We start from the raw sequence: 25,965 nt of genomic DNA, 5'->3' as shown, positions 1-25,965 counted from the left end.
TTTTAAGCCTTAGGTATGAATCCTTTTGCATTTTCAATGCCATTTTTTTTCTAAGAACAAAAAAGTTTCCAGCATATAGAGAATCGGCATCTTAATAAGTGTGACATAAGTGTGAGATACCTAAAAGTTTACATGATTTATATTTATGCCAGCAGTAAATGAGATGATTTGATAAAAATCCTTTTATTACCCTTGTGTGGTATCACTTTAGAGTCTTTGCCATTTTGGTAGCTTTTGAAAAAAATCTTAATGTGTTTTAGTTTGTGTGTATCTTTGATTAGTACTGAGACTAGTGTGACTGTGTTTATTGGCCATTTGTGAATTTTAGGTATCTTTTGCCCATATTTCTATGGGAATCTTACTGTATTTTTTTTTTTTTTTTTAATTTTTTTTTTTTAACTTTTTTTTTTTTTTTTTTTTTTTTTTGAGACAGGGAGAGACAGAGCATGAACGGGGGAGGGTCAGAGAGAGAGGGAGACACAGAATCCGAAACAGGCTCCAGGCTCTGAGCTGTCAGCACAGAGCCCAACGCGGGGCTCGAACTCATGGACAGTGAGATCGTGACCTGAGCCGAAGTCGGACGCTTAACCGACTGAGCCACCCAGGCGCCCCTTAAAAGAGTATCTGTGTAGTTGCAGAATATATTCTTCCTCAGTTCTTGGTTTTAATTTGGCTAACGCCAAAGAAAAACTTTCCAGAGCAGGTTTATTTGATTGTCTGCTAAATTATAAGCTTAATGAGGGCAGGGGTAACATGTTTCTTTTTATTTTGGTAATCATTGAGACCCAGTTTATGGTATTTTATAGAAACATAGTATTTGTTAAACAAATGAGTTTAGTTAGGATTTTAAATATCCTTCTCTTGAAGTGTTCAAACAGCTGCTTTTGTGTGTTGACTAGCATGTTAATGCTCTTTTGAATCAGAATAGCATTTCCATAGATGTAAATCACTTAAATTTTAGGTAAGTCTTATCTGTTAGGATAAAGTGGGTCAAACAATAATCACAAAAATGAAGTTTGTAGCTACATATTTGGAAGTGAGTTATGCTTGATTTTTTAAAAAGATTTTGTACTTTGACATATTCATATAGTGGCCTAAATGAAATACTCAGGATTAAAAATTTAACTGTAAACCCATTCTTCAGTTTTAATTTTCTGAATTGTAAAATCTCAAGAGTGTTTGGCTGCAAGTAACAGAAAATCCAAATGATGGTGATTTGACCAAACAAGCATTTCTTTTTGTCATGTAAAGAAGACTAGAGTTGATTGAGGGAGTTTTTGGTGTTCATTAGTCAGCTCAAAGATGTTTTCTTTCTTTGCCTTGTGATCTTAATATGGTAGCTGTGTATCCTCTCTACTGTTCTGGTGATAATTCAGCCATTGAGAGAATAGCAGCAATATAAAAGGCAAAAAGGACTTGAGTTTGTTTTGCCATGTTTCCCATTTTTAGTAGCTTCTGAGTTGCTCAGGGCTGAATGAAATAACTCTGAGTTTGATTTCTTTTGATCCCTTTGGGCTCATAATATCAGTTACTTTGATGCTTGTTCGTTGAGGGAAAATGTGAATCTTGTTTGATCTTGTCCTCTGAAGTTTGATTCACTTTAAGTTATTATATGACCTGTTTTTCTTTGTATTTCATGACATATATTATTCGCAGCAATCTATCTTTTATTTACTGATAATATTAAGCTTTATTGTTTACAAGTCTTTAAATGACATAAACACTCCCACAAAAGGTAGGCATTTAATTATGGCTAGTGGTAAATCCATTAGTTTTATAAAAATTAGGGAGGTAATATACAAAATTAAGTCACTGAAGATTAAGGAGGTGAATGTTAAAAATTAGAGGGACACTCTGGCTGCTCAGGCAAAAGCCATAGGTTTGGGCACCATTTTAGATGTAGATTTGAGCTACAGTTTTACTGGTTTAGAAACTGGACTTTCTTAGTGTAACTAGAGGTAGAGTATGTTCAAGTGTTCTGGTTCATGCTAACCAAATGAGAAGCTGATTAATTCACTTGTTCACTCAGTAACTATTTATCAAAGCCTTCTATTATAAGGTCTTGTTCTAGGTAATGGGGATTATATTTGTTGGGATAAAGATTTGACGGCATATGAGAGACCAGGAAGAAAAAAAACAGCTTAAAACAAGATAGAAGTCCAGATTGTTAGTGGTTCTGCTATGTAAAGTTATTAGGAGTGGAGTTTTTTTCTGTATTTCACTGTTGTTTCCTAGGTCTTGCTTGCTTCTGTTCATATGATTCAAGATGGCTCACCACCTTGTTTGCTTTCCAGCCAGCATGAACGGGGGGAAGGGGCACACTTTTTCCCTTGAAAGGCACAACCTAAAAGTTGTACATATCACTTCTGTTCACATCCCATTAAGCAGAACGCAACAACATAGCCACACATAGCTGTAAGAGACACTAGGAAATCCAGATGCTTAGCAAAAATTGGAGGCTCTGTTACTAAGAGGGGAAGGGGAAAATGGGTATTTGGTACCTATACGCAGTTTCTGCCACAGGGAGATAGTGATAAATAAACAAGCTCTACAGAGTTCTTGCCATCAAAGAGTTTATAATCTAGGGGGAGAAACAGACTATAAACAAATAAAAAACATAATATATAACATGTATTTAGTGTATATATATATTTTATATGTATGTTTGGTATGTATATATATAGAGAGAGAGGCAGAAGGGGAGGGAGGGAGGAAGAAAAATTTCAGGTTATAATAGTTGCTGGGAGAAAGAAGAATAGAATAAGGGAAGGAGAGAGGGCTATTTTTTTTTTTTTAATGTTTATTTTTGAGGGAGCACGCGTGCATGTATGCACAGAAGCAAGAGAGGGGCAGGGAGAGAGTCCCAAGCAGGCTCTGCACTGTCAGTGCCTGGGTGGCTCAATTGATTAAGTGTCTTAACTCCTGATTTTGGCTCAGGCCCTGATCTGACAATTCATGGGATCAAGCCCTGCATTGGGCTCTGCTCTGACCATGCATGCGGAGCCTGCTTGGGATTCTCTCTCTCTCTCTCTCTCTCTCTCTCTCTCTCTCTCTCTCCCCAAATAAATAAGTAAACTTTTTTTTTTTTTAAAGGTACAAGTGTTCTTAACGGAAATTAAAAGCAAGGTCGATTTCATAAGTTTCACATATGTCTATAATTGTGATAGAACAGAACTATTTTAGATAGTAAGATCAGGGAAGATTATGAAAGGATGAGATTTGATAGAAATCTGAATAGAGTGAAGGACTATGAATCATAGGAATGTCCAAGGGAAGAGCAGACAAAATAGTTAAGTGTAAAGGTACTGATATTGGAAATATCTAGGCCTATTTCTGATACAGCCAAGAAAACCCATGTAGCTGGAACTGAGTGAGCATAGCACTTAGGATGAATGATCTGACCTGGGCAACGGAACATTTCTTAGGTTTTCTTATTTCTCCACTAGCCCATAAGTTCCATGAACACAGGGACTTTGTTTTATTTACTGTTCCACAGTGCCTGGGAGAGTTTCTGTACATGGTTGGCCCTCATTAAATCTGTGTTAAATGATTGAATGGCATAATCTGGAGTACATCGTACAGAAAGAGTCAGAACAATTTCCCTGATATTCCTTAATGCATATTTGTTAAAGTTGCCATTCAGTTACACATGCACCTAGTCCTAATTACTAAGAGTAATTTCAAAAGTCCTTGCTATAAACGTGAATAAAAATAATTAACATTTCCATAAAAAAGTACTGTGTATATTCCTTCTTAGTGTTATATATATACATATATATATATTTCCTCTATATCCTTGTTTTTCATACTTTCCTGATCTGTCTGGGACTGAGAGAGAGAGGTTAGTCTTTACTGTTTCCCCCTTGTCATGATAAATCCCATCACATACCTATTTGGTGTAGCCATATTTACCCTTGTGTCTCCCTATAATGGCTTTTAAATATTGACTCAGACAGCCTAATAGATTCCAAGAGGGAAGATTCATCATTGTGCCATGGTCCACTTACACCTCTAGCCCTTGACTCATATAATTTGTATACTTAAGTGAGATTGTGTTAAGACTCTCTTATAGTTAGTCCAGATGTTGCTTTGCATGAAATTTGTATCTTCTGTGGTTCCTTCCTTCTAGCAATAGTTTCTTAATAGATCTTCAGATGTTTTTGCTGGTATAAGGTTTTGCCCCATGTAAGCTTCAAGAAGGCAGGGGTTTTTGTGTTTTGGTAACTACTATAACCCACCATCCATAACTGTACCTGAAACATAGTAGATACTCAAATACTTGGTGAATGAATGAATCTGAACTAATGAAAGCATGAATGTGAATGAATGAATTTTTAAAAAATAGAAATCAAATGAATGCATCATTTTTAAACTCTGAGCTTTTTAAAATTTATTTTTGAGAGAGAGCGCATGAGCTGGGGAGGGACAGAGAGAGAGAGAGGGAGGCAGAGGATCCAAAGCGGGCTCTGCACTGACAGCAGAGAGCCTGACGTGGGCTCAAACCCATGAACCATGCTGTGATGACCTGACCTGAGATCGGATGCTTAACCGACTGAGCCACCCAGGCTCCCCTGGACTTTTATTATTTTTGACATTACGCTTTTTTTTCCTTGTCAAGTGCTGTAGTCGAGGCAGATGTAAATTTACCTTGTGTGTTAATTTTTTCTTTATTCTCAAATAGTTTTTCTTCCATTAAAACAGTATAATTACTTACTACTCATTTATGAAATCTGTATGCATGCTATAGGTAAGGAAGTAAGTGGGGCACTACTACGTCCTAGGAGCAAGGAGTTATTATATTTATATACTTTAAGCCTTTGAATACAGCTTCCTGACTCAAATACATGGATAATTCTTTTTAGAACTTGGGTTTTCACTTGTGGAATCAGTAGTGAATATTAGAAAATGATTTTCTCTGGGGGATTCATACAAAACAATAGGATAATAGTATTTTCAAGATTGTATAAACCTTAAAACAGAAGATATTCTTAGTTTTGCATTTTATGATACTTTCAAAATGTTATGTTTTTCAATTGTTATTAATCTGAGTTAATTGATTCTTAAGATTTTCCCATGTCAAATTGATTAGGAAAAGAATATTGTTCCAGGACAAAATTATTCAAAACTATGGCTCTGATTTCACTTCCTGTGCAGAGGTTTGAGGTAGCATTTGCTCATTTGCTTTTGTGCCATTCTTTTCCTGTTCATCAACATTTCTTAGGTCTTTGTGATAATGAGGAACTGTGAGGCAAAAAGTACATACTCATGATTGATATTTGTATTATACATTGGGGAGTCTTGGAGATCATTCTGAAATAGTTTGTGATCCTGTGATCTCATTTTTGAAACCCATTCTTAGGAATAATAACCCCAAGAGAAGAAACCCTCAACAGCTTTTACTGAAATGTCTAGGGTAGTTCTATGAAATAGCAATAGACACATACTGCTTACATTTGTTTAAAAGGAGAGATATTTGTGGATAGGGATTGGAAGAGACGATATGATAGAATTACATGATTTTTTTACCTAGTTTGTGGAATCTTTTTTAGGTAAAGATGTTTAATGTACAAAAAAATCTAGCCATTAGAATAATAACAGTGTATAAATGAAAAGCAGTTCATTTAAATTTGAAAAATGCTTGAAAATGAACCTTATAATGACATACATATACTCAAATTAATGTATAGATACTGAAAACTCTAGATGTCATATTTGAGAAAAAATTTTGTATTTATATGAGGACAGCTTCTGAATTCTGAAACATATCAGTTACCAAATAGAAAGTGTTTCTGACAAATGTTATGTAACGTTACTCTACAGGCCAAAGAGTGCGGCCAGATGCAAAATAAGTGGCTGATGATAAACATTCAAAATGTACAAGACTTTGCATGCCAGTGCCTCAACCGTGATGTGTGGAGCAATGAAGCTGTGAAGAATATTATCCGGGAACATTTCATTTTCTGGCAGGTGAGGAGAATTAATCAAAATTTTTGTAGTATTTTACTATTATAGTATGAGATGTTGGGGAGGAGGCAGTAGGTTATAAAATGGGAAAAAAATTAACAGTTAAATTGTGATATATGAAAAAGTAAAACTACCCATAATGGCTGAAGTAGTAAGGACAAGTGAAAATAAGGTCAGCAATGAAGAACTCCTAAGGGAAGGGGGAAAAAGAACCAACCCATGTAAGCCATGTAGTATTTATATCTCAGAAGAGTTGATATATTTCAATAGAATGTACAACTATACTATTCAACAGAAATATAATGTGAGCTACATAAGTAATTTTTCCAGTAGCCACATTTAAAAAGGTCAAAAGAATTAAGTGGAATTAATTTTAATATATTTTTATAAAGTCACATTCTCTCATATAAAACTAATATTAAAATATGAAGTGGTGTTGTTTGTTTGTTTTTTGGTGTTAAGTCTTTAAGATCTGGTGTGTATTTTATATTTAACCAGTATCTGACTAGCCACATTTCAAGTGCTTCAATACCACATGTTCTAGTGGCTACTATAATTGACAGTACTGATATAGAAGTTCTTGAAGTAATGGAAAAACATTTGACTAAGGCCTAGATTTTAGCTTGAGTTTGATACTCCCATCTGTGTGTCCTTACATTTATCACTTAGGGTCTTACTGGTTCTAGTTTCTTTTTATATAAATGATCCAAGCTAAGGTTAGATGATCTTGCTCTGGTTTTTTATTTTATAAAAAATAAATTGAAAATAAAAACTTCTGAATGAACTTAATTCTTTTCCCAATGCAAGATATGCTATTGATTTGCCTGTTCTCATGTGTTATAGGCCCCTAAATTCAACATGATTTTTCTGAATGGTAACCTTTTATTCAGCACCTGTTGATTATCTCTTTGCCTAGCATTATGCCAGGCACTTGAACCATATAATATATAGTAGTACATTGTGATTTATTAAGATGTATATGGTTGAAAGTCAGGAATGACATAGATGGACAGATAACAACAGGAAGGGCAATACCTCTTCTGAACTGGGAAGAGAGAAAGAACAGAGTGATATGTTTATACAAGTTTCCAGAGGCATTGAAGGCAGGAAGTTGAGGGAGTTCACATCAGATGGCTTTAATTATCTAAGACAGGAGTGAAAATCTAACATGTACCAAATGTGTATTTGGATAATTAATTGCTGTTGGTATATTTAACAAAGATATAGTTGACACTTTTTTTAATATCAATGACTTAACAGGTTTATCACGACAGTGAAGAAGGTCAGAGATACATACAGTTTTATAAGCTAGGGGATTTCCCCTATGTTTCTATCTTGGATCCACGGACAGGTAAGATTTATGTCAGCTTACAGCCTTTAACTTATTTCTCTTTCACTTATCTAAATAATTGACCTTTAATATTTGACTTGGATCCAGTTTCAGAATTATTTGTTTTTTTATGTTTATTTATTTATTTTGAGAGAGAGAGAGAGAGCATGAGCAGGGGAGGGGCAGAGAGAGAGAGAGAATCCCAAGTGAGCTCTGCACTGTAGTGCAGAGCTCTACACAGGGCTCTATCCCTGGACTGCGAGATCGTGGCCTGAGACGAAATCAGGAGTCGATGCTTAACCGACTGAGCCACCCACGCATCCCGAGAATTATTTGTAATACTTTAGATGAAGGGTTTTTGTTCATGTCCGTGAGAAATATTTAAATATCTATGAAGTATATATTTAGGAGTCTGTTTCTAGTAACTTTGGGAGATGGTAGTATTTTTATATTTTTGTATAGTTTTGTCCTTTGAAAGAATAACTTTTTCTTTCTTGTTATTTTGTAAGGAATCTCCTTTGGTTTTCTATCATTAAAATATTAAGATTGTTCAGTGGCTGTTGTAATCCCATCAGAGAAGCAGAGGGTAGAGTTAGTTTTATTATTAATTTGAGTTTCATACGGATACTGCTTTGTCTGAACCTCTTCCTAAATGGCAGTTAATGATATCAGCAGGTAAAGTAGCTGCTCTGTCATGATGGCCAGGAATATCTTAGGTTGATTATAATTAATGTATCCTCTAGTTTATGAACATACTATGTAACTTAGGCTGGTGAGGGGTGGAGTGTGTTCCCAGTAATTTAATTATGCATATACCAAAAGAAATATTTAATGAGAATATTCAGAAAGAGTATTGATTTTATTATATACCCTGGTTTTTAATTTTTAGGTCAGAAGCTAGTAGAGTGGCACCAGTTAGATGTATCTTCTTTCTTGGACCAAGTGACAGGATTTCTGGGTGAACATGGGCAACTGGATGGACTTTCTAGCAGTCCCCCCAAAAAATGTGCCCGTTCAGTAAGTATGACTGAGAAGTGGTGATGGGCAATTAAGTGTAATTGCATATAAATATCTTGTGTAAAATGTTTGAGTAAAGGTAATAATGTAAAAGTTAAAGTTTGTGGCTGCACATCTTAGACACCCTCCTTATATTTTGATAATTTCCCACATAGGTGTTCTATCTTCTCAGTGAGATTATAAGATTCATATTCCTAGTCTCCTTTGCAGTTAGGGTAAGGGCATGTGACCAGAGACCTGGATTTAGAAATAAACAGTGTGAATATGTACCGGTAGGTAGGAGAACTGATAACGGCAATCCTGGTGACAGAGGAATCCACTTCTTCAGGGGTAGCATGTCAGGCCTTTTGGTATCCAAGTCTAAGCAGCAGTAGAAATGGTATTTTTCCTAGACAGCTTTCATAGTGTAGCTGGACATTAGTACTGGTTATATAACTTTGGGGTCTGGCTCCCTGGCCCACCCAGAGATTATTTCTGTACTTAATTTCTATAATACGCTATTATGAGGCAGACCTGTTTGATAATTGAAGTCAAGATTGGTGGTGAGTAAGAGACCTTCAGAGATAATGGGACTCTCATTTGGTGGTAGGGGCTATTTGGGTTTGATGGCAGTGAGAATGAAATTAGTTTTAGAGGATATGACTTTAGCAGTCCATATAATGCAGTTATGAGACTGTTCCTTAAGTTTATCACCTAGAATAAAGTACACAGGCACAGAATGGTATGGGTGCATGCCAAGGGGTGGTATAGAATTCTTCCCCCCCCCCGCCCCCAGAGAATTTTTATTGAGGTAGATACAGTAGTACAAAACTAAAACATTGTTTCAACTTTTTTTGTTTGTTTTTTTCATTCTGAGAAGTTTTGCTTAGGTAGAATTCTTTTTTAAGGCAAAAAACCCCCAAAGAGTCTTTATAATTGCCCTAAGAGAGTTTCTTATCTTTTGCAGTCATACCTAAGGCTGATATTTTCAAAAACCAGAGCCTGAGCTTGTGAGTTGCTGAATTACAACAACATAAATTAAGTTAACAACTTCACCAGGTCTCTTATGAAAAGTAAGACGTTTAGTGGGAAAGAATGGGACCATAACATTGGACAAATACATAGGGATGATTTGGGTGACCAGTACCTCAGACCCCACTTCTGATACAATTCTATGAATGTTACAAATATTGATCAACTGTGTGCAAGAGAAACACCAACAGATAATGACTTAAACAAAGAAGACATCTACTTTGTTCAACAAGAAGTCGAGGCAGGCAGTCTAGAATGTGACTTCTGTGGATGTCAAGAAACCAGATTTCTCCTCTTCCTCCCTCCCATCCCCCATCCTTACCGTTGGCTTGTTCGTACAATCACAATATAGATGCTCTGCTCCCAGGCATTATATCCAAGCATGGACAAGGAAGATGGGGGTAGTGCCTCTGTACAAAAGTAAACAGATACAGATAAGAGTTCTGCTTATTTTAGCTGGACATATTTTCTTGCACAAATACAATTAAGGTCCTGTTAAGAAAGCAAAGAAGACTGGATGTGAGATAGGAAACTAGTAGTGTCTGATACAGTGCCATTCTTTGAAATCAACATACATGGTACAGAGTGTTATTATCTGCAGTCAAAGCCATTGCATGTCATGTGGGCATATCTATTTGCTTTTATGTTTGTAATAAGTTAGGCTTTATTTTATTTTTGAAAAGTTATAGCTATTTAAAAAAAAAAAAGATTTTAGTTTTAATCTCTATACCAAATGTGGGGCTCAAACTCTCAGCCCTGAGATCAAGAGTCACATGCTCTACCAACTGAGCCAGCCAGGTATAAAAAAAAGTTACAGCTTTTAAAAAAATTTTTTTAATGTTTTTATTTGTTTTTGAGGGAGAGAGACAGAGCCTGAGTGGGGGAGGGGTAGAGAGAGAGGGAGACCCAGAACCTGAAGCAGACTCCAGGCTCTGAGCTGTCAGCACAGAGCCCAATGTGGGTCTCAAATCCATGAACCGCGACATCATAACCGGAGCCGAAGTCAGATGCTTAACCGACTGAGCCACCCAGGCGCCCCTTGAAGAGCAAATTTTAAATTTTTCATGAAATCCAGTTTATCAGTGTTTATACTTTGTGCTTTTTGTCTCTTATCTAAGAAATCTTAGCCTAACCCAAGATTTTATCCCATGTTTTTTTTATTTTTAGGTCTTAAGTCAGTGATCCATTTTGAATGAATTTTTGTGTATGGTGTCAGGATAGGGTTGAGTTGGGGCTTTTTGTCTGTGTGCATATGGCTGTACACTTGTTCCAGCACCATTTGTTGAAAATATCCTTTCTCCATTGAATTGCCCTTTGCACCTTTGTCAAAAAATGATCATATATATGTGTGGGTTTATGGACTCTTCCTTCCAGTGATTATGTTATGTCTTTCTCTACACCACTTTTCTCTGTCTTAGTGATAGTAGCTTTGTAAATCTCGAAATTGCATGGTGTAAGTTCTCCAACTTTATTTTTCTTTATAGTTGTTTTGTTATTTCAGATCCTTCGTATTCCCTCATAAGTTTTAGAATCAGTTTGTCACTTTCTTTTTTTAAATTTTTTGAGGAACCTCCATACTATTCCAGAGTGGGCTGCACCAGTTTGCATTCCCACCAACAGTGTAAAAGTGTTCCCCTTTCTCCGCATCCTCACCAATTTCTGTTGTTCCCTGAGTTGTTAATTTTAGCCACTCTGACAGGTATAAGGTTGTATCTCATTGTGATTTTGATTTATATTTCCCTGATGATGAGTGATATTGAGCATCTTTTCATGTGTCTGTTAGCCATCCAGATGTCTTCTTTGGAAGAGTGTCTATTTCATGTCCTCTGCCCATTTCTTCACTAGATTATTTGTTTTTTTGGGTGTTGAGTTTGGTAAGTTCTTTATAGACTTTGAATACCCTTTATCCAGTATGTCATTTGCAATATCTTCTCCCATTCTATTGGTTGCCTTTTAGCAAGGGAAGCTGCTGGGATTTTGATTTTATTTGCATTGCTTTATGGATCATTTTGGAGAGAATTGACATCTTGACAATATTGAGTATTCAGGTCCATGAACATGTATCTCTCCATTTATTTAAGTCTTAAATTTCTCTGAACAATATTTTACAGTTTTTGTATATTGACCTTGTATGCTGCAGCCTTCCTAAATTTACTTACTAGTTCTAGTAGCTTTTTTGTAGATCCCTTAGAATTTTTTTTTTAATGTTTATTCGTTTTTGAAAGACAGAGACAGACAGAGCACAAGCAGGGGTGGGGCGGAGAGAGAGGAGGACACAGAATCTGAAGCAGGCTCCAGGCTCTGAGCTGCCAGCACAGAGCCCGACGTGAGCTGCGAGATCATGACCTGAGCCGAAGTCGGACACTCAACTGACTGAGCCACCCAGGCGCCCCTAGAATTTTTTATATATATATAGATGGTCATGTCGTCAACAAATAAAGACTTATTTTACTTCCTCCTTTCCAATCTCTATGCTTTTTCTTTTTGTTAACTAGGACCTCCAATACAAAGATAGATAGAAGTAGTGAGATTAGACATCCTTAACTTGCTTCTGGTGTAGGGGTGAAAGTATTCACTCTTTTACCATTAACTTTGATGTTAGCTATATGTTTCTTATGGATACAGTTGATTTGCTAAAATTCTGTCAAGAATTCTTGGGTCTATATGTTCACGAGGAATATTGGTTTATAGTTTCTTTGTCATTTGTTTTGTCTTCCTTGTAATGCCTTCTTTTGGTTTTGGTATTAGGTTAATGCTGGCCTTTTGATGAATTGGGAAGTGTTTTTTCCTGCTTCTGTTTTCAGGAAGAATTTGTGTAAAATTGATTTTATTTCTTCCTTATTGTTTGATGACATTCACCAATAAAGCCACCTGGGTCTGGAGTCTTTGTGGGAAGTTTTAAACTACAGATTCAACTTATTAATAGATACAGGACTACTCAAGTATCTACTACTTCTTTAATGAGCTTTTTAGTAGGTTTTGTCTTTCCAGGGCTTTGTCCGTTTTATCTGAGGTGTTGAATATATTGACATAAAGCTGTCCATTATATTTCCTTGTTATTCTCTTTAATGCCTGTAGCATCTATAGTGATTGTTATTAATCCCCTGTTACTGGTAATTTGTGGTTTCTTTTTCCTGACAATCTGATTAGAGGCTTATCAGTTTTACTGATTTTAAGCAACCAGCTTTTGGTTTTAATAATTTTTCTTTTGTTTTCTAGGTTGTTGATTTTTGTTCTTTCTCTTTCCTTCTCTGCTGTTTGGATTTAATTTCATTTTCTTTTTCTGTGTGGGTACTTTTTTTATTTAAGATGGAAACTTAGTCATTAATTTCAGACTTTTCTATTATGTGTGTTGAGTTCTGTAATTTCTCTGTAAGTGCTTCTCTAGCTCCATATCACAATTTTTTTCTAGCTGAAAGGGAAATTGATAAATGGAATTTTTTAGCTGGGTGTGCTTTCTTTTATAGACATGATTAGGATTCTGTAAGTAAAGAAAGAAAGGAGAATGGATATTGGATAGGAAGTCTGTAGTGTCTGCCATGTTAGATAGTCTTTAAAATCAAACTGCATGCTGTGCACCGTCATTATTATGAACCTGCAATCCACTTAAAAGCCGTTGCAGGTCACATACTTACCCTTTTTTTGGTGGTAGCTTAGCCTTAAGTTTATTCAACATTTTTTCCTTAATTTTTTTTTTGCTATATGATTTAATTTTTTTTGTTATATGATACAAAAGCCAAAATGAGGTTCCTTTAGTTTTTTGTTATTGACCCATATATTTTTTGCCTTTTTATTGTGGAAAATTTTAAGCATATTCATAAGGAGGAGTTTATTGAGCCTGTATGTATCCATTAACTAATTTCAGTAATTATTGCATGTGGCCAGTCTTGTTTCATTTATATTCCATCCTATTCACATTATTTTGAAATAAATCTAAGAACTCATTTTTTATTCATTAATGCTTTGGCATGTATCTTTAAAAGATAAAGACACTTAAAAAAAAAGAAACAAAAAAAGAAAAAAAACACACACACAAAAAAAAGGCTCTTTATTTTTTTGAAACACAATCACAATGCCAGTAACACGTCCTTAATTAATAGCAATTCTTTAATATCAGGAGATGTCTACTGTTCAGCTTACAAAATTTACAAAATTTTGTTAACTTATAAAATTTTTTTTCATGATTTGAGTTAGGATCTAAATAAGTTCCATTCAAAAAAACCCATATTTTGTAACTTAATCAGTTTAGTGATACTTGTGACAGAACTTTACCTAGTGGAAAACTGTTGGAATTTGCTTTTCTCATGATCACAATGAAAACCTTCATTGTAATTAAGCTTGGGAAAATATAATTGTTGTTTTTCCCTATTTATTATATGCTGTTTTATTTTGGTTTGAATGTTACAGATCTGTTAGATTTTTTGCACAATGATGATTACCGAGTTGTTGTTATCCTCTCGGTGTCAGAGCAGTGCTAGTTGAAGAATATAATAAGGAGCAAGGTAGACATCCTTTTCTGTATTGAGTATTTTAAAAACTAGTGTTTGGCTTTATATTTAAAACCTTAATTCTTGTATTTTTCTGGGCCAGGAATAAACCGTTTTCTTGATTTTATTAATTTTGATGTAAAGAAAACTTGTGCTTGCAGCACCGTTGTGGCAGGTCGTAGCACAGTTTTATTTTTGTTTTTAAAATATACATTCCATCTTGGCTGTGTAAGACAAAGTTGTTGCACTTAAATAGCTTCAAATTTAGTAAAGAGAAACATTCAGCAGAAAATAATATTGGCAAGCTGTTATATTTCTCATGTCCTGTTTGACTTTATCTATTTTTGGGTTTAACTGTTTTCTTTTTCTTTCCACCCATGTTTTATGACTGCAACTTGCAGGAGAGCCTTATCGATGCAAGTGAAGACAGCCAGCTAGAAGCTGCCATCAGAGCCTCCTTGCAAGAGACACACTTTGATTCAACACAGACAAAACAGGATAGCCGCTCAGATGAAGAATCTGAATCTGAACTTTTTTCTGGCAGTGAGGAGTTCATATCCGTTTGTGGCTCTGATGAAGAAGAGGAGATAGAGAATCTTGCCAAGTCCAGAAAATCTCCCCATAAAGATTTGGGGCATAGAAAAGAGGAGAATAGAAGGCCACTGACTGAGCCCCCAGCCAGAACTGAGCCTGGAACAGCCACAAACCACCAAGGATTGCCAGCCGTGGATTCAGAAATACTAGAGATGTCACCTGAAAAATCAGATGGAATAGTGGAGGGCATAGATGTAAATGGTGAGTTACATTCTAGACCTGCTTTACTTAAAACTTGAATGTTACTGGAGGGGTTTATATATTTGTTTACATTAGTCTTCTGTCTTAAGCTGTTGTATCTTTTTTTTTTTTTAAACCCTTTCTTTAGGACCAAAAGCACAGTTGATGTTGCGGTATCCAGATGGAAAAAGGGAACAGATCACTCTTCCAGAGCAAGCTAAACTGCTGGTAAGTATATCTAATTGGAAGTGTTTACTTGAAGCAGAGAAACGAATTAATTGGCATAATTGGCTTTATGAGTCTTTGAAATAGATGGTATTTAGTCTGGCCCCTAACTGAAAACTTACTGCGGTGAATCTTAATTCTAAGTATTTTATTACCTTCTTGAATTATCTTAGGCAAGTTACATAGGGTCTGTCCAGTCAAGGATTTTCTGTTCGTGGATGCATGGGATAGAAACCCAGCTGAAGTTATTACCTAGCAAAGGGGAGTGGGGTGGTTATTTTGAACATTATAGTGGGGCTCTTGGGTTTCCTAGTAGCTGAAACTGCAAAGGGGTTAAGAACCAAGATTGTTTTCCTATGTCTCTCTCATGGGGCTTGTTTTGTTTCCCTCTTGTGATTTTGTGCTTCACACCATTTTTCTCTCTATACTGGTGGTTTTTATTTACCTCTCAGCTTGTACATGGTTCATCATAGTGATGCTTGAGGGCCTTTTCCTCTGAAGTCCACAGCTAATGGGCCTTTCCTCTGTGTTTTCTAACCCCTGGAAAAGAGAATGGGTCTGACTGGCTTAGCCTAGTGTATGAGTGAATCCCCCTTAGATCAAGTGTCCATACCTAGCTGCTTGCTGTGGCAGGAGATAATTAATCTGATTCTTCAAGACTATGAGTACAAGTAGGCTGTGGCCACTGGTGCTGATACCCAGAGCTATCTCCTTGGTCTAGCATTTGGAAGGGAATGGGAGATGAGACAATGAACAGAGCAAGTATAGATCACTGTTTTGAGAGGTTTGGTTTTGAAGCTAGTGGGAGAATGGGCAATAACCAGAGAGAAAAAAATGATTGAAGGAAAGACTGAACATGCGGAAGTCTGATGGGAAGCATCTGTAGAGAGGGAGATGTTGAAGATACTTACAAAGGAATATTCTGTAGTGGCACAGTTTCTAAGAAGGCAAGAAGGGATTCAGTGCACTGGAGGCAAGATTGTAGGTAGACTGAAGGACATATCTTCTCTGATGAAAAGAAAAGAAATTGATAAAATGTTTAAAAAGAGGACAATTTTACAAATAGAAATTGGGTTTATTGGAGAAACAAACATAATCCTGTATGTTTCAGTATCACTTACTGGTCCTAAATTATTGGATACAGGTTTATTATCTCCCCATCGAAAGAGTTATATTGGCCCTTCCACAAGGGTAAGCTTTGGCTATGTGAAAGAATAACTTAAACTTCAGATATCTCATCTGACATGATAAAAATGAACATAGGATATTTAATACCTTAATATATTCTTTCTTTTTATTTCCATCTAACAGCTTTGTCTTTTCTCTTGTTTTTCATAGGCTTTGGTGAAGCATGTCCAGTCTAAAGGATATCCAAATGAACGTTTTGAACTTCTCACCAACTTCCCTCGAAGGAAACTCTCTCATCTGGACTATGACATTACATTACAAGAGGCAGGCCTTTGTCCTCAAGAGACTGTCTTTGTACAGGAAAGAAATTAACATCATGGCCTGACCTCTCTCAGCTTACCCCTTTTATCCCTTTTCCTGTGAGATACCATGTCACTAAGTATGCATTTTGGCTCATAGGACCATAGAGCCAAAGTCGGGCAAGCAAGTCACCTGCCTTCTGTTTTATTTCTTGTTCTCTCCTATATTCAGTCTCTTCCCCCAACCCCCTTTTTCACTCCTCTTCTGTTTTCTTCTTTTTCCTACTATTCTTTCTTTCTTACCTAATCTGGTGACCAAATGGAAGTGAAAGAATTAGACCTCCTAGTACTGGCTGCAGGAAATGTATGTTCCAATAAGTGGTCTCTTGCACAGCACTTTTTTGGGATCAAGTGATAATGTTACTCCTCAAGGCTCCTTTGGTAAAAGAATGGCTAGATTCAGAATAAGAACAACCTCCTTTTTTTTGTAAGCCCCATTTTTGGTAGAGAAAAGAAATTCTATAACACTTTGTTGTTCATGTAAGAAATATCACGTAACAAAATATTCAGGCTTTTGTTTACATGGAAAAAGCATCCCTTATAATTATTGTTCATTATATTTAAAAATTTTTTTCAAAGGATTCCCATGTTCCCACCTAAAATTATTTTCCATGATATGTGTTATTGGCAGATTGAGTGTTAAATATAGGGTGAGTAGCATGGAGTGGCTTTCAATATCCTAGCCTGAAACAGCTTTCTTCATTATTACTTTATAAATTGTATTGATCCTGCTAGTCCTGGAACGGACGTTTAGTGAGGCGATTTTGGTGACTGGGATAGGAAGGTGCTTGCTGTTTTTGCCAGTACAGCATATTAGTTCCTTTGGCCCTTCCATTGTTTGGGTCCACAAGTGATCTGTAGGAGAGCAACTGTTCAATTAATCATGCAGTACAGTAGCTTGTGGTTGTAACCACTATGGTAATTGATTGTCCTATGTGCTTTAAGGCATACTTATGTATGTCCCGGGGGGGTGGGGGGGAAGAAGAAGATGCAGCTGAGAGTTGCTAACCATGTTCCTACGGTTAGAAAGAATGATTCATTTTTTTACCCCTGGTTGGAACAATTCCTAAAAGGTTCTGGTGACTGAATGAGCTTAATTCCTCTACCGTTTTCTTGCAAAAGGTATCAAAACTGAAAGCCTCTCTAAGGCAAAGACCTTTAAATTCAGTTTATAAGACAACATTTAGTAAGGGAGGTGGAGAAGGTTACCGGTAATCTTCAGATGTGGGGTTCTTCTGCCGACAAAAGCCACATTCAGACTTAGCTGGTGAAAGCTTTTTTCAGTATTATTTAGAAGAGGCCATCTTGAATCTATGTAATACTGTCTGACTTATCACCTTCACCATATGCTCAATTCTTAGTTTGAGCTTTAAATAGAGTCCTCTGAAGGGGTAGTAGTGATTCTGGTGGCAAAATCAGAACTTTAACTTGTTCTATAGAATGGACCTATTTTGTCAGTTGGGGATTTGGATTGATTGATTCTTCTACTTGAGGAACATAAATTGCTATTTCTCAGAGACCTTTAGGTTTCCATCTACTTTAAGATCACTCTTTCGGCAACGTGGGGATTAAAAAAAAAGATGCTTATTGTGTTGCTAGTACACAATTAGAGAATATGGTTTCTAATGGTTGGATTTTGAGGGACCCTTCCTAAAGAATGAGTATGTATCTCCTCAAGGAAATCATGGAAAATTCTGTTTATTCTTCAGTGAGTCCTTTTGAATTAATGTTCTTACATTTTTTTCTAAGTCTGTGTAAGTGCTTATGTATAAGTATATAATTGTATAAATATTTATAAATATATTTATATAATTACAATTTCATTTATACCTTGAGTCAAAGTTCTCTCTTTAGATTGGTGACTGAGTAATACCATTTCGGTGTTTTTCTTATAGGCTCTCGAGGCTAACTAGCAGCTTCTCATTTATTGAGGAAACATGGTTTTCATGTTAATTCCTCAATTGTATCTCTGAACTTGGATAATATACTTGCTATCTGAGGAATAGAGCTATGTACTAGCAAAGGTGCAGTAGAAGGTTTAAAAATTGTTGGTAGTAGACAAAGTCAGAAATTAAAAATTCAGGGAGGCACAGGGTAAGAACTGAGGGTATGCCCAGCTTTGGTGCCGTGTTGGCACCCATCTCCACTCTCAGCAAAGTCACAGCTAAAGTCCAAATCTGTCAAAAATGTGAAGTCAAGAATTTTCCCTGTGGGACTCTGTTTTATTCTTTTACCTACTAACTTCTCTATAAAACGTATCTCAAGAATCCGAGACATGCTCATTAATGATAGGATGTAGTTCTTTTTGATGAGGTCAGCCGTGGCATATCCATTTATGAGAAACCAAAGTGACTTTTTCAACTTGGATAACTGTGAGATGACCGAGTAAATATAAAGTGATTTAAGTAAGCATATCAAAGACTTAGGGCATGAGATACTGATCCAACTTAGATACAGTTGGTGTTTTTAGAGTACAAGATGTAGAGGATTTTATTTTATTTTGAGGCAGAAGTGTAATTATCCTGGGCTTGATATAGAAGCCCATGGGGGAGGGATTATGGATTATACATGGGAAGAGTAAGTATAAAAAGGAGTACTGTTTCGCTCATGAACTCAATTCACTAAAGGAGTATGCTTCCTCCAGTTTGTCTTCTTCTTTGCTCTGCAAATTCCTTTGCTCTTTGGAGGAAAGATTTTACTGAATAGATTAAATGAGGCTAGTAAGATTAGTTAAAAATAGTCATTTGTTATAGGTATTGGAAACAGCCCAAAAGAAAAGATGGGGAGGAAAAGGACAAGATAGACTTTGAGAAGGACAAGAAACAAAGATGGGGAGATGGAATGAAAATTAGTGGGGAAAAAAGTGACAGGAAACATCTTTTGAATTTGATTTAGAAAGGAACCAGAGAAGAGAAAGAACAGCCAAAGAAAGAACAGAGGGAAGAATGCGGAACTAATTCTGAGTAACTAGCATGTGCTAGGTACTTTATGTGCATTTTCTCCTTTAATCTTCTTAAGAACTCTACAAAATACACACTTTCCCCATTTTGTAGGCAGGAAGAAAGTGAAGTTCATAGAACCCACTCAGGATGTCACAGCTAGTAATTGGCAAAATCAAAATAGGCATCCAGAGTCCATGCTTTTTTTTACTCCCTTGCTGTAGTCGCCCACAACAGGGGAATCAATTTACCCAAAAGGTTCTCTTCCTGTGTTTGGCTCTGTAGATTATCGTTTGGTTTGTTTCCTTTTAAAGCTTGTGGGATTTGCACTATGCCTTTAAATTCTTATTTGCACCACTGTTTTGAGGGACTGATTATTCCTTTTTAAAAACGATGCACTGATAAAAATGTGAAAGGAAAATATGTGGCATTATTTGCCAAGAATAGATGGAAAGGCTAAAAAATAATTTTATCTTTTTTAAACCATTTTTTGGAAAAGATACAGTTTTCTTTGTCCCATCCATACCTAAATTGAGCTATGTGTATATTTTTAAATCTTCTATAAACTTCTACTTCCTTGACTCTAGAAGTCAACAAATATTTATTGAGTCCTTAATCAAAGTTGGAAATGTCTTCAAGTCTAATACCTGGTTTCTTCCTGTTTTATCCAGTTGGAAAGACACACTACACATGAGATAATTGAAGAACGTGTAAATGTTTACCTTTCTGGGGCTGAACTATAATTACAATAAAACTTTAGAAAAGGGAAAGACTTGTGTAGGCTTTCGTTAGGAAAGGCCACAGAAAACTAAAACTGAAAAGTGGCAAACTCTGTAGCTCAGAGTTTTTGACTCACCTGTATTCTTTAGCTCCACCTTTTGTAACTGCTAGACTTAGGGCACAATGTTTATTGGTAGTGTATATCCAGCACCCAAGTAGGAAAGGATTATTGATCCTAGGACTAAAGATTTTAGCTAGCAAGGATCTCACTTGGACACTTAGGAAAATACCAGAGGGAGCCACTAGCAGCTGGAAAGTGAAGGAAAGATTTAATTTCTCTACCCAAGTACGAATGAAATATATAGAGGGGCACTGTATGTAGGCATGAGTGCACTCGGGTAATAGCTCTGCTATACTAATAGAGAATTGGACTGGATCAGTAGTTCTGTTTTTTCACATTAAAGGACTTATTCGAGTTTGGCAGGGGTGGGGAATTGTGGGGTTACATATTAATAACATTAAGACCATAGCTGGAGAAAATGTGCATATGAAATTGCAGACCCTTTGCAAAAACTCTAGGAACCCACAGATTGTAGACCACCGAATGAGATTATCTCTGAAGTCCTTTCCACTCTACACTTTTATGCTTCTAGTTTCTCCTCTTTATTACATATTATCCCTAGGCTAATTAAAAGTTTACTTGTTAATCAGTTCTTTCGCTTTTTTTCTGTGTCCAGATTTCCCAGTAACTTCATCTAACCTCACTGTGTGACCAAAATCTCCAAAAAGGAGAGTATCATAGTTCTAGACCTAATAATGATCTTTTAAACACAATTCATCAATTTTAAAAACTTCATGCTGTGTTTTGAATCAGTGTTAAGTAGGACTAAAATGTAATTAATGAGAACCAAATATTTCACTGACACCAGAATTAAATTTTATTTTACCTGTGTGCTTAAAGCACTTTACTGGATGAGCAATTGTTAGGAAATTGATTTGACTAAGTTGTAAAATTTACACTTGGTTTTAGCAGAAACAACTTTTTCAAGATCTAATTAGACCAACTTTTAAAAATATTTCTTATCCCACAAGAGTGCATCTCTGTTATGTTCATATTCTCTCTCTCTCTCTCTCTCTCTCTCTCTGTCAGTCTGGCCCTCTTTCACTTAACTACTCAATAGTAAATCATGGGATGCAGGTTGCTGAATAAGTGATGGCTTGTGTAAAATTAAATGAGATAGGAAGAACCAACCCTACTGATGAACATGGCAGTTTCCCAGTAATACAAGCCTTGATGAAAAGGCTACTTGAAGACAGCTGTGTCCTATGAATATTCAACTTCATTGATTTGCCTTGCATAGCATATCAATTATTGTCTTGCCTTGACACTTAGTATTGCATTGTACACAGTTTAGATTAGTGGCAAGAATGTTTAGTACAGAAAATAACCAACAGAGAATACCAAGGCACTATCTTGATTTCTCTTGTTATGTAGAAATTTGGTATTTCAGTGCTGGTTATTTTGGTCTTTGACTCAACCGTGTGTCAGTTCTGCTAGAGAGACAGTTTAGAATCAAGAATATTTTTTTATAGAGATTATGATGACTTTGATCGTTTTCCCATGAAGTGAACTTGTGACTAAATTATTGGATGTGACTATGAGGCCGTGAATTAGAAAGTCTTTTTACCCTACCTTCTCTTTTACTTTTCCATTCTCTATTCTCAATTTTTTGGATATCCATTTCTGAAAATTAGTCATGACTTTTAATGAAATTAGCTATGGTTAAGAAGTCCCATTTCTAAGTTTGAATGTATAACATTTTTAATTTTTCATAAATTAATATATAAGGGAAGAATTTGAAGCAAATGGTTTTATAGCTCATTTTCTCTCTGCACCTAAGAATTCTCTTATTCCGTATATAGAACGGCTAGCTCCATGATACCCTTCCTCCCTTCTTTGTCCTACAGAATGTTCTGTACTGCTTAGAAATCTCAGTCATTCTCATAAACATGGTAATTTTTGGTTCAAGCCTTTATTTACCATATGATCTCAAAGCAGAGGTGGGCAATCCAATATGAACTACTTCAGTAAAACAATTTAGCATTTCTGAAAAGTATTTTCAAGAGATGACCAGATTTACTTGGATTAGAGATACAAATACCAATGGTAGTGTTTTGCCTAAACAATCCCACATTAATGTCTTAATACGAGAAGTTGCCTTCTTATACTTAATTCTGTGGCAACAGATAGCAAGTTTTTGTTGTCTGGTATTTCCTATATACAGACCAAAATGCCCTGAGATTTTCTCTTTTACAGGGTCCCTTGAGTCTTCAAATAGGAAGAATAGTCAAACTGCGCTGGACTGAACGTGACAAATTTTATCTGCATCAAAAAAAGTTATTAATCTAACTGGGCTACCACGAATCATTCATTTATTAGATGTAAATAAATAAAATGGGAGACATTTCAAATCATTGGATAAATTCTGACCTGGAATTGAATTCTCCCCTTCTTAAAATCTTTTATCTGCTTTTTTCATAGACTCAGTATGAGCATCTTAACTAATAAGGGATAGATTCTTGATCTGGAACTGTTCCCTGCCATTCTGCTTTTTTTTTCCCTTTTGTCAAGCTTGCTAGCTTTAGAAGAGTACATGTTACCAGGTTCTATTTCAAGTTAATGACTTTGGAATGCTGATGCTCAACTGGGTATCTGAATGTTTTCAACAAAATGGTTTTATAGTATGCTTTTCTTGGAGCTTCTGTGTTCTTAATAATGGAAAATATCAATAAATTATGTGATTCAAAATATAAATAGGTTTTTTACCCTATTCATATGTTCTTAATAACTTTTTGATGATTTATTGCCCTGTAAATTAAACCTCACATGAAGTTACCATTGCCACCAGAAAATCCCCTTTTACCTGCTAATTAGAATGAAAGTAGTATGTGACCTCCACTTTTTAGTTAAGGAGTGTAGCAAGCTTGTAGTAGGGGCTGTTTATCTTACCCATTTTGGGACTTGGGCCTTGGGCCTTGTTACTTTTTACGTTTATCCCTTCAATTTTGGAAAGCCTGTTTAAAACTCTTGCTGGGAAACAGACGGTAAAGCTATGATATAATCCTCTAGTCTTAGATATAGAGAAATGAGTACCAGTTGATGCTAACATGATACTTAGACTTTGAGGGGCTTTCATCCAAGCTTTGGCATGAATCTTTTATATACAGTTTTTTCACTCCTTTAAAAATCTTTCCTAGAATGGTTTTCCTTTTGATTGTTAACAACTTCTAAGCATCTGGTGTCTTCTTTCTTTTCTTTCTTTCTTTGTTTCTTTTTTTTTTTTTAAACCCTTTAAGAAAAGTCCTTTTTCGAGTAGGTATTGATTGTTCCATGAATACTCTCAGGAGTGTTTGTAGGCTCTGTGCATGCTTTGTATGAGTTCAGTTTGAATAATGCGTTTTGAATCATCTGGGATGTCCCAATTCTGGCATGTCTTCACTAATTGTGTTTTTTAAACATTTTTCACATCATTTCCCAAACCTCACTTCCCATCTTATTCAGAGAGGTTAATCAAGGAATGAAATTTGTTTGGGGAATAGGGATGGGGGTGGGTTGGGGACTTGAGTGAGGTCAGCTTGGGGTGTTTGCTTTAAAGTGTTTCTCAAGCAGTTCCTAAGAGTATTTAGAGATTCCCTGGGAATCCTTATTCTGGACAAAGTGGTGGTCTTAGTGAGATTTGCATTTTTAATGCAGGACAGGCTCTAAATTTAATCTGTAGTGTAACTTTGTTATTGAATCCAAGAAGATAACGGACAGAGACAGTGCTCCTATTGTAGCGTTTCTGGCAAGTGCTCCTTAAAAGGCACATAGAGTTCTCTGTGTTCTGGGTTTTTAATCCCATGGTGCTAGGAGATATTTGTTTCTGCAGCTCTTCTCAAAAGTGGGAAGAAATGTTCGGGACCAGTGAGCAAGGGGGCAACTGGATCATCCACTAAATTGTTTTGTTCACGACACATTAGAGACCCTCCTGTACATCTAGCAAGTGATAATTAAGGTGCTAGGGAAAGCCTTAAATTTGAAGACACATGGAGGCGATAGCAAATCTAAACTCGGAGGAGGGAAAAAACATGCCATTAGATAAAGCAGAGCTGTGACTGCTGGCTAAGACTCCATGGAACTTCCACTTGCTCTAAAACCAGGGAAATCTTAGATAACTGGGTGTGATGTATCTATAGATACACATAGTCTATAGGTAAATAATTTCCAAAATGGGGGTCTTTCAGTTGGTGATCCTCTGGTTTTGGCTGTACCAAATTGTGAATATTGCTGTGTTGTACCCAGTTGCTTTATATTGGTACTGCAACTTGAACGGGGCGGGTGGGGTGGGACATTTGGGGTGGGGGCGGGAGGGGAGTGGGACGATCAGTCTTTTGAAGACATCAGCTCACTGTGCTGAGAGAGGGACCAAACTCAAGGAAACCTCTGATCTATAAATTCAACTGCTGCATTTTTTTATAAATACATGTAAATGTCCTGTTGTAATATTTGATCTTGGAAATAAAATCAAAAACTTTTCAGTATTAGTTTTTTGTTACTGTTTTTGTGAGAGACGACTCTCTCTAGATTTAATTAATATCATTCAGGATTCAAAAGCTTGCCCTCATATTCTCATGTTTAGGATCCTGAAGTATTTATTGACAGAGGTTAGTTCATAGTCGCATTGTCAAGGATAATGTTTGCTAGCTTCTCTTTTAATAGTATGTCGAAACTTTATGGTAAGTGCTGTATAAATGTTAGTGAAATTGTCATGAAATCTTTGGGTGAGCTAGCCTTTTAGGAAAGTAGGATCCTATAACTCGATATTTGGGCAATTCAAGCATGTAATCTTTCAGACCAGTCATAGTGATTAAGGACTCAGTTTAAACAAGTAAAGGAAAAACAGAATTACTAAATTAATGGGAGAAAAGCCAGGAGATATGATTGTATTATATCGTAGAAATTGAGGTCACTGCCTCGCTCATGGTAACCCCAGAAACCAGTTTGTGCTATGCCTCTTGCTCTTTTTTTTTTTTTTTTCTTTAACATTTATTATTGACAGACAGACATAGAGCGTGAGCAGGGGAGGGGCAGAGAGAGGGGGAGACACAGAATCTGAAGTAGGCTCCAGGCTCTGAGCTGGCAGCACAGAGCCTGACGCGGGGCTCGAACTCACCAACTGCAACATCATGACCTGAGCTGAAGTTAGTCGCTTAACCAACTGAGCCACCCAGGTGCCCCTGCCTCTTGCTCTTAAGGAACTATTCCTCATCCCCACACTTCAGCAACCTATCCTGATGGGACTTGCCATCTTCTTCCAAGACTAGGTCTCCCTGGCCACATGGGTCAGCCAAGGGTTGGACCTAAATATTAAATTGGACTGAGAGGGGGTCTCTCCCATTCCTCCAGCCACAGGATACTTATTCTTAACTGACCTCACTATGTGCCAAATAATAGAAATATGGGGATGAGCACAACAAGCACAGCCCTGTCCTCAAGGAACGTATTTTCAATGAATACAGACAATACACAAATTTAAAGACAAAGGTTTGATTCAAATACTGTGAAAAAAATAGAAAAGCAGATAGAGAATTCCGCTTTAAATAAGATGTTGGGGAGTTAACATTTAGGCTGGGACCCAAAGGATGCAGCGAAAGTGGCCATGCCAAGAGTAGGAGCGGAACCTCCAGGCAGAACAACAACTTGAAGAGCTGGGGAACAGGATGTACTTGAGGTATCGAGAGAAGGCAAATGGGTCTGGTGTGTAGTGAGCAAAGGGAGTGGCCTAAAACGCGCAGGAGCCAGGTCGTATAAGGCCTTAGTAGGCCCTGGTAAGGAGCCCAGATCATGTTCCAGGTGTAATGAGAAGACATTATCACGTGGACAGTGAGTTGGAAGAGAGCAAGAGCAGAGACTGTCGCAGTGATCAAACTGCAAAACAGAGGTCGCCTGGACCAAAGAGTGAGAGTGGAAC

General features: G+C 36.5%; 1 protein-coding gene across 2 annotated transcripts in view; it reads left to right on the top strand.

Moving 5' to 3' along the window:
* The window catches only part of UBXN7 (UBX domain protein 7), a 59,350-nt gene extending 35,276 nt beyond the window's left edge, over positions 1-24,074 (top strand). For both annotated transcript variants that reach the window (XM_045502463.1, XM_045502464.1), the window contains 6 exons: positions 5,821-5,967; positions 7,225-7,315; positions 8,184-8,311; positions 14,211-14,604; positions 14,732-14,811; positions 16,147-24,074. In XM_045502463.1, the coding sequence (XP_045358419.1) occupies positions 5,821-5,967; positions 7,225-7,315; positions 8,184-8,311; positions 14,211-14,604; positions 14,732-14,811; positions 16,147-16,308 (1,002 nt within the window). In that variant the 3' untranslated portion in view covers positions 16,309-24,074. The remainder of the gene's footprint in view (positions 1-5,820; positions 5,968-7,224; positions 7,316-8,183; positions 8,312-14,210; positions 14,605-14,731; positions 14,812-16,146) is intronic.
* The last annotated feature ends 1,891 nt before the right edge of the window (positions 24,075-25,965 follow it).

The sequence above is a fragment of the Leopardus geoffroyi genome, chromosome C2, assembly GCF_018350155.1.
Source record: "Leopardus geoffroyi isolate Oge1 chromosome C2, O.geoffroyi_Oge1_pat1.0, whole genome shotgun sequence".
Classification (NCBI taxonomy): Eukaryota; Metazoa; Chordata; class Mammalia; order Carnivora; family Felidae; genus Leopardus; species Leopardus geoffroyi.
The sequence above is the reverse complement of the archived record's forward strand: the minus strand, read 5'-3'. Positions and strand labels throughout refer to the sequence as shown.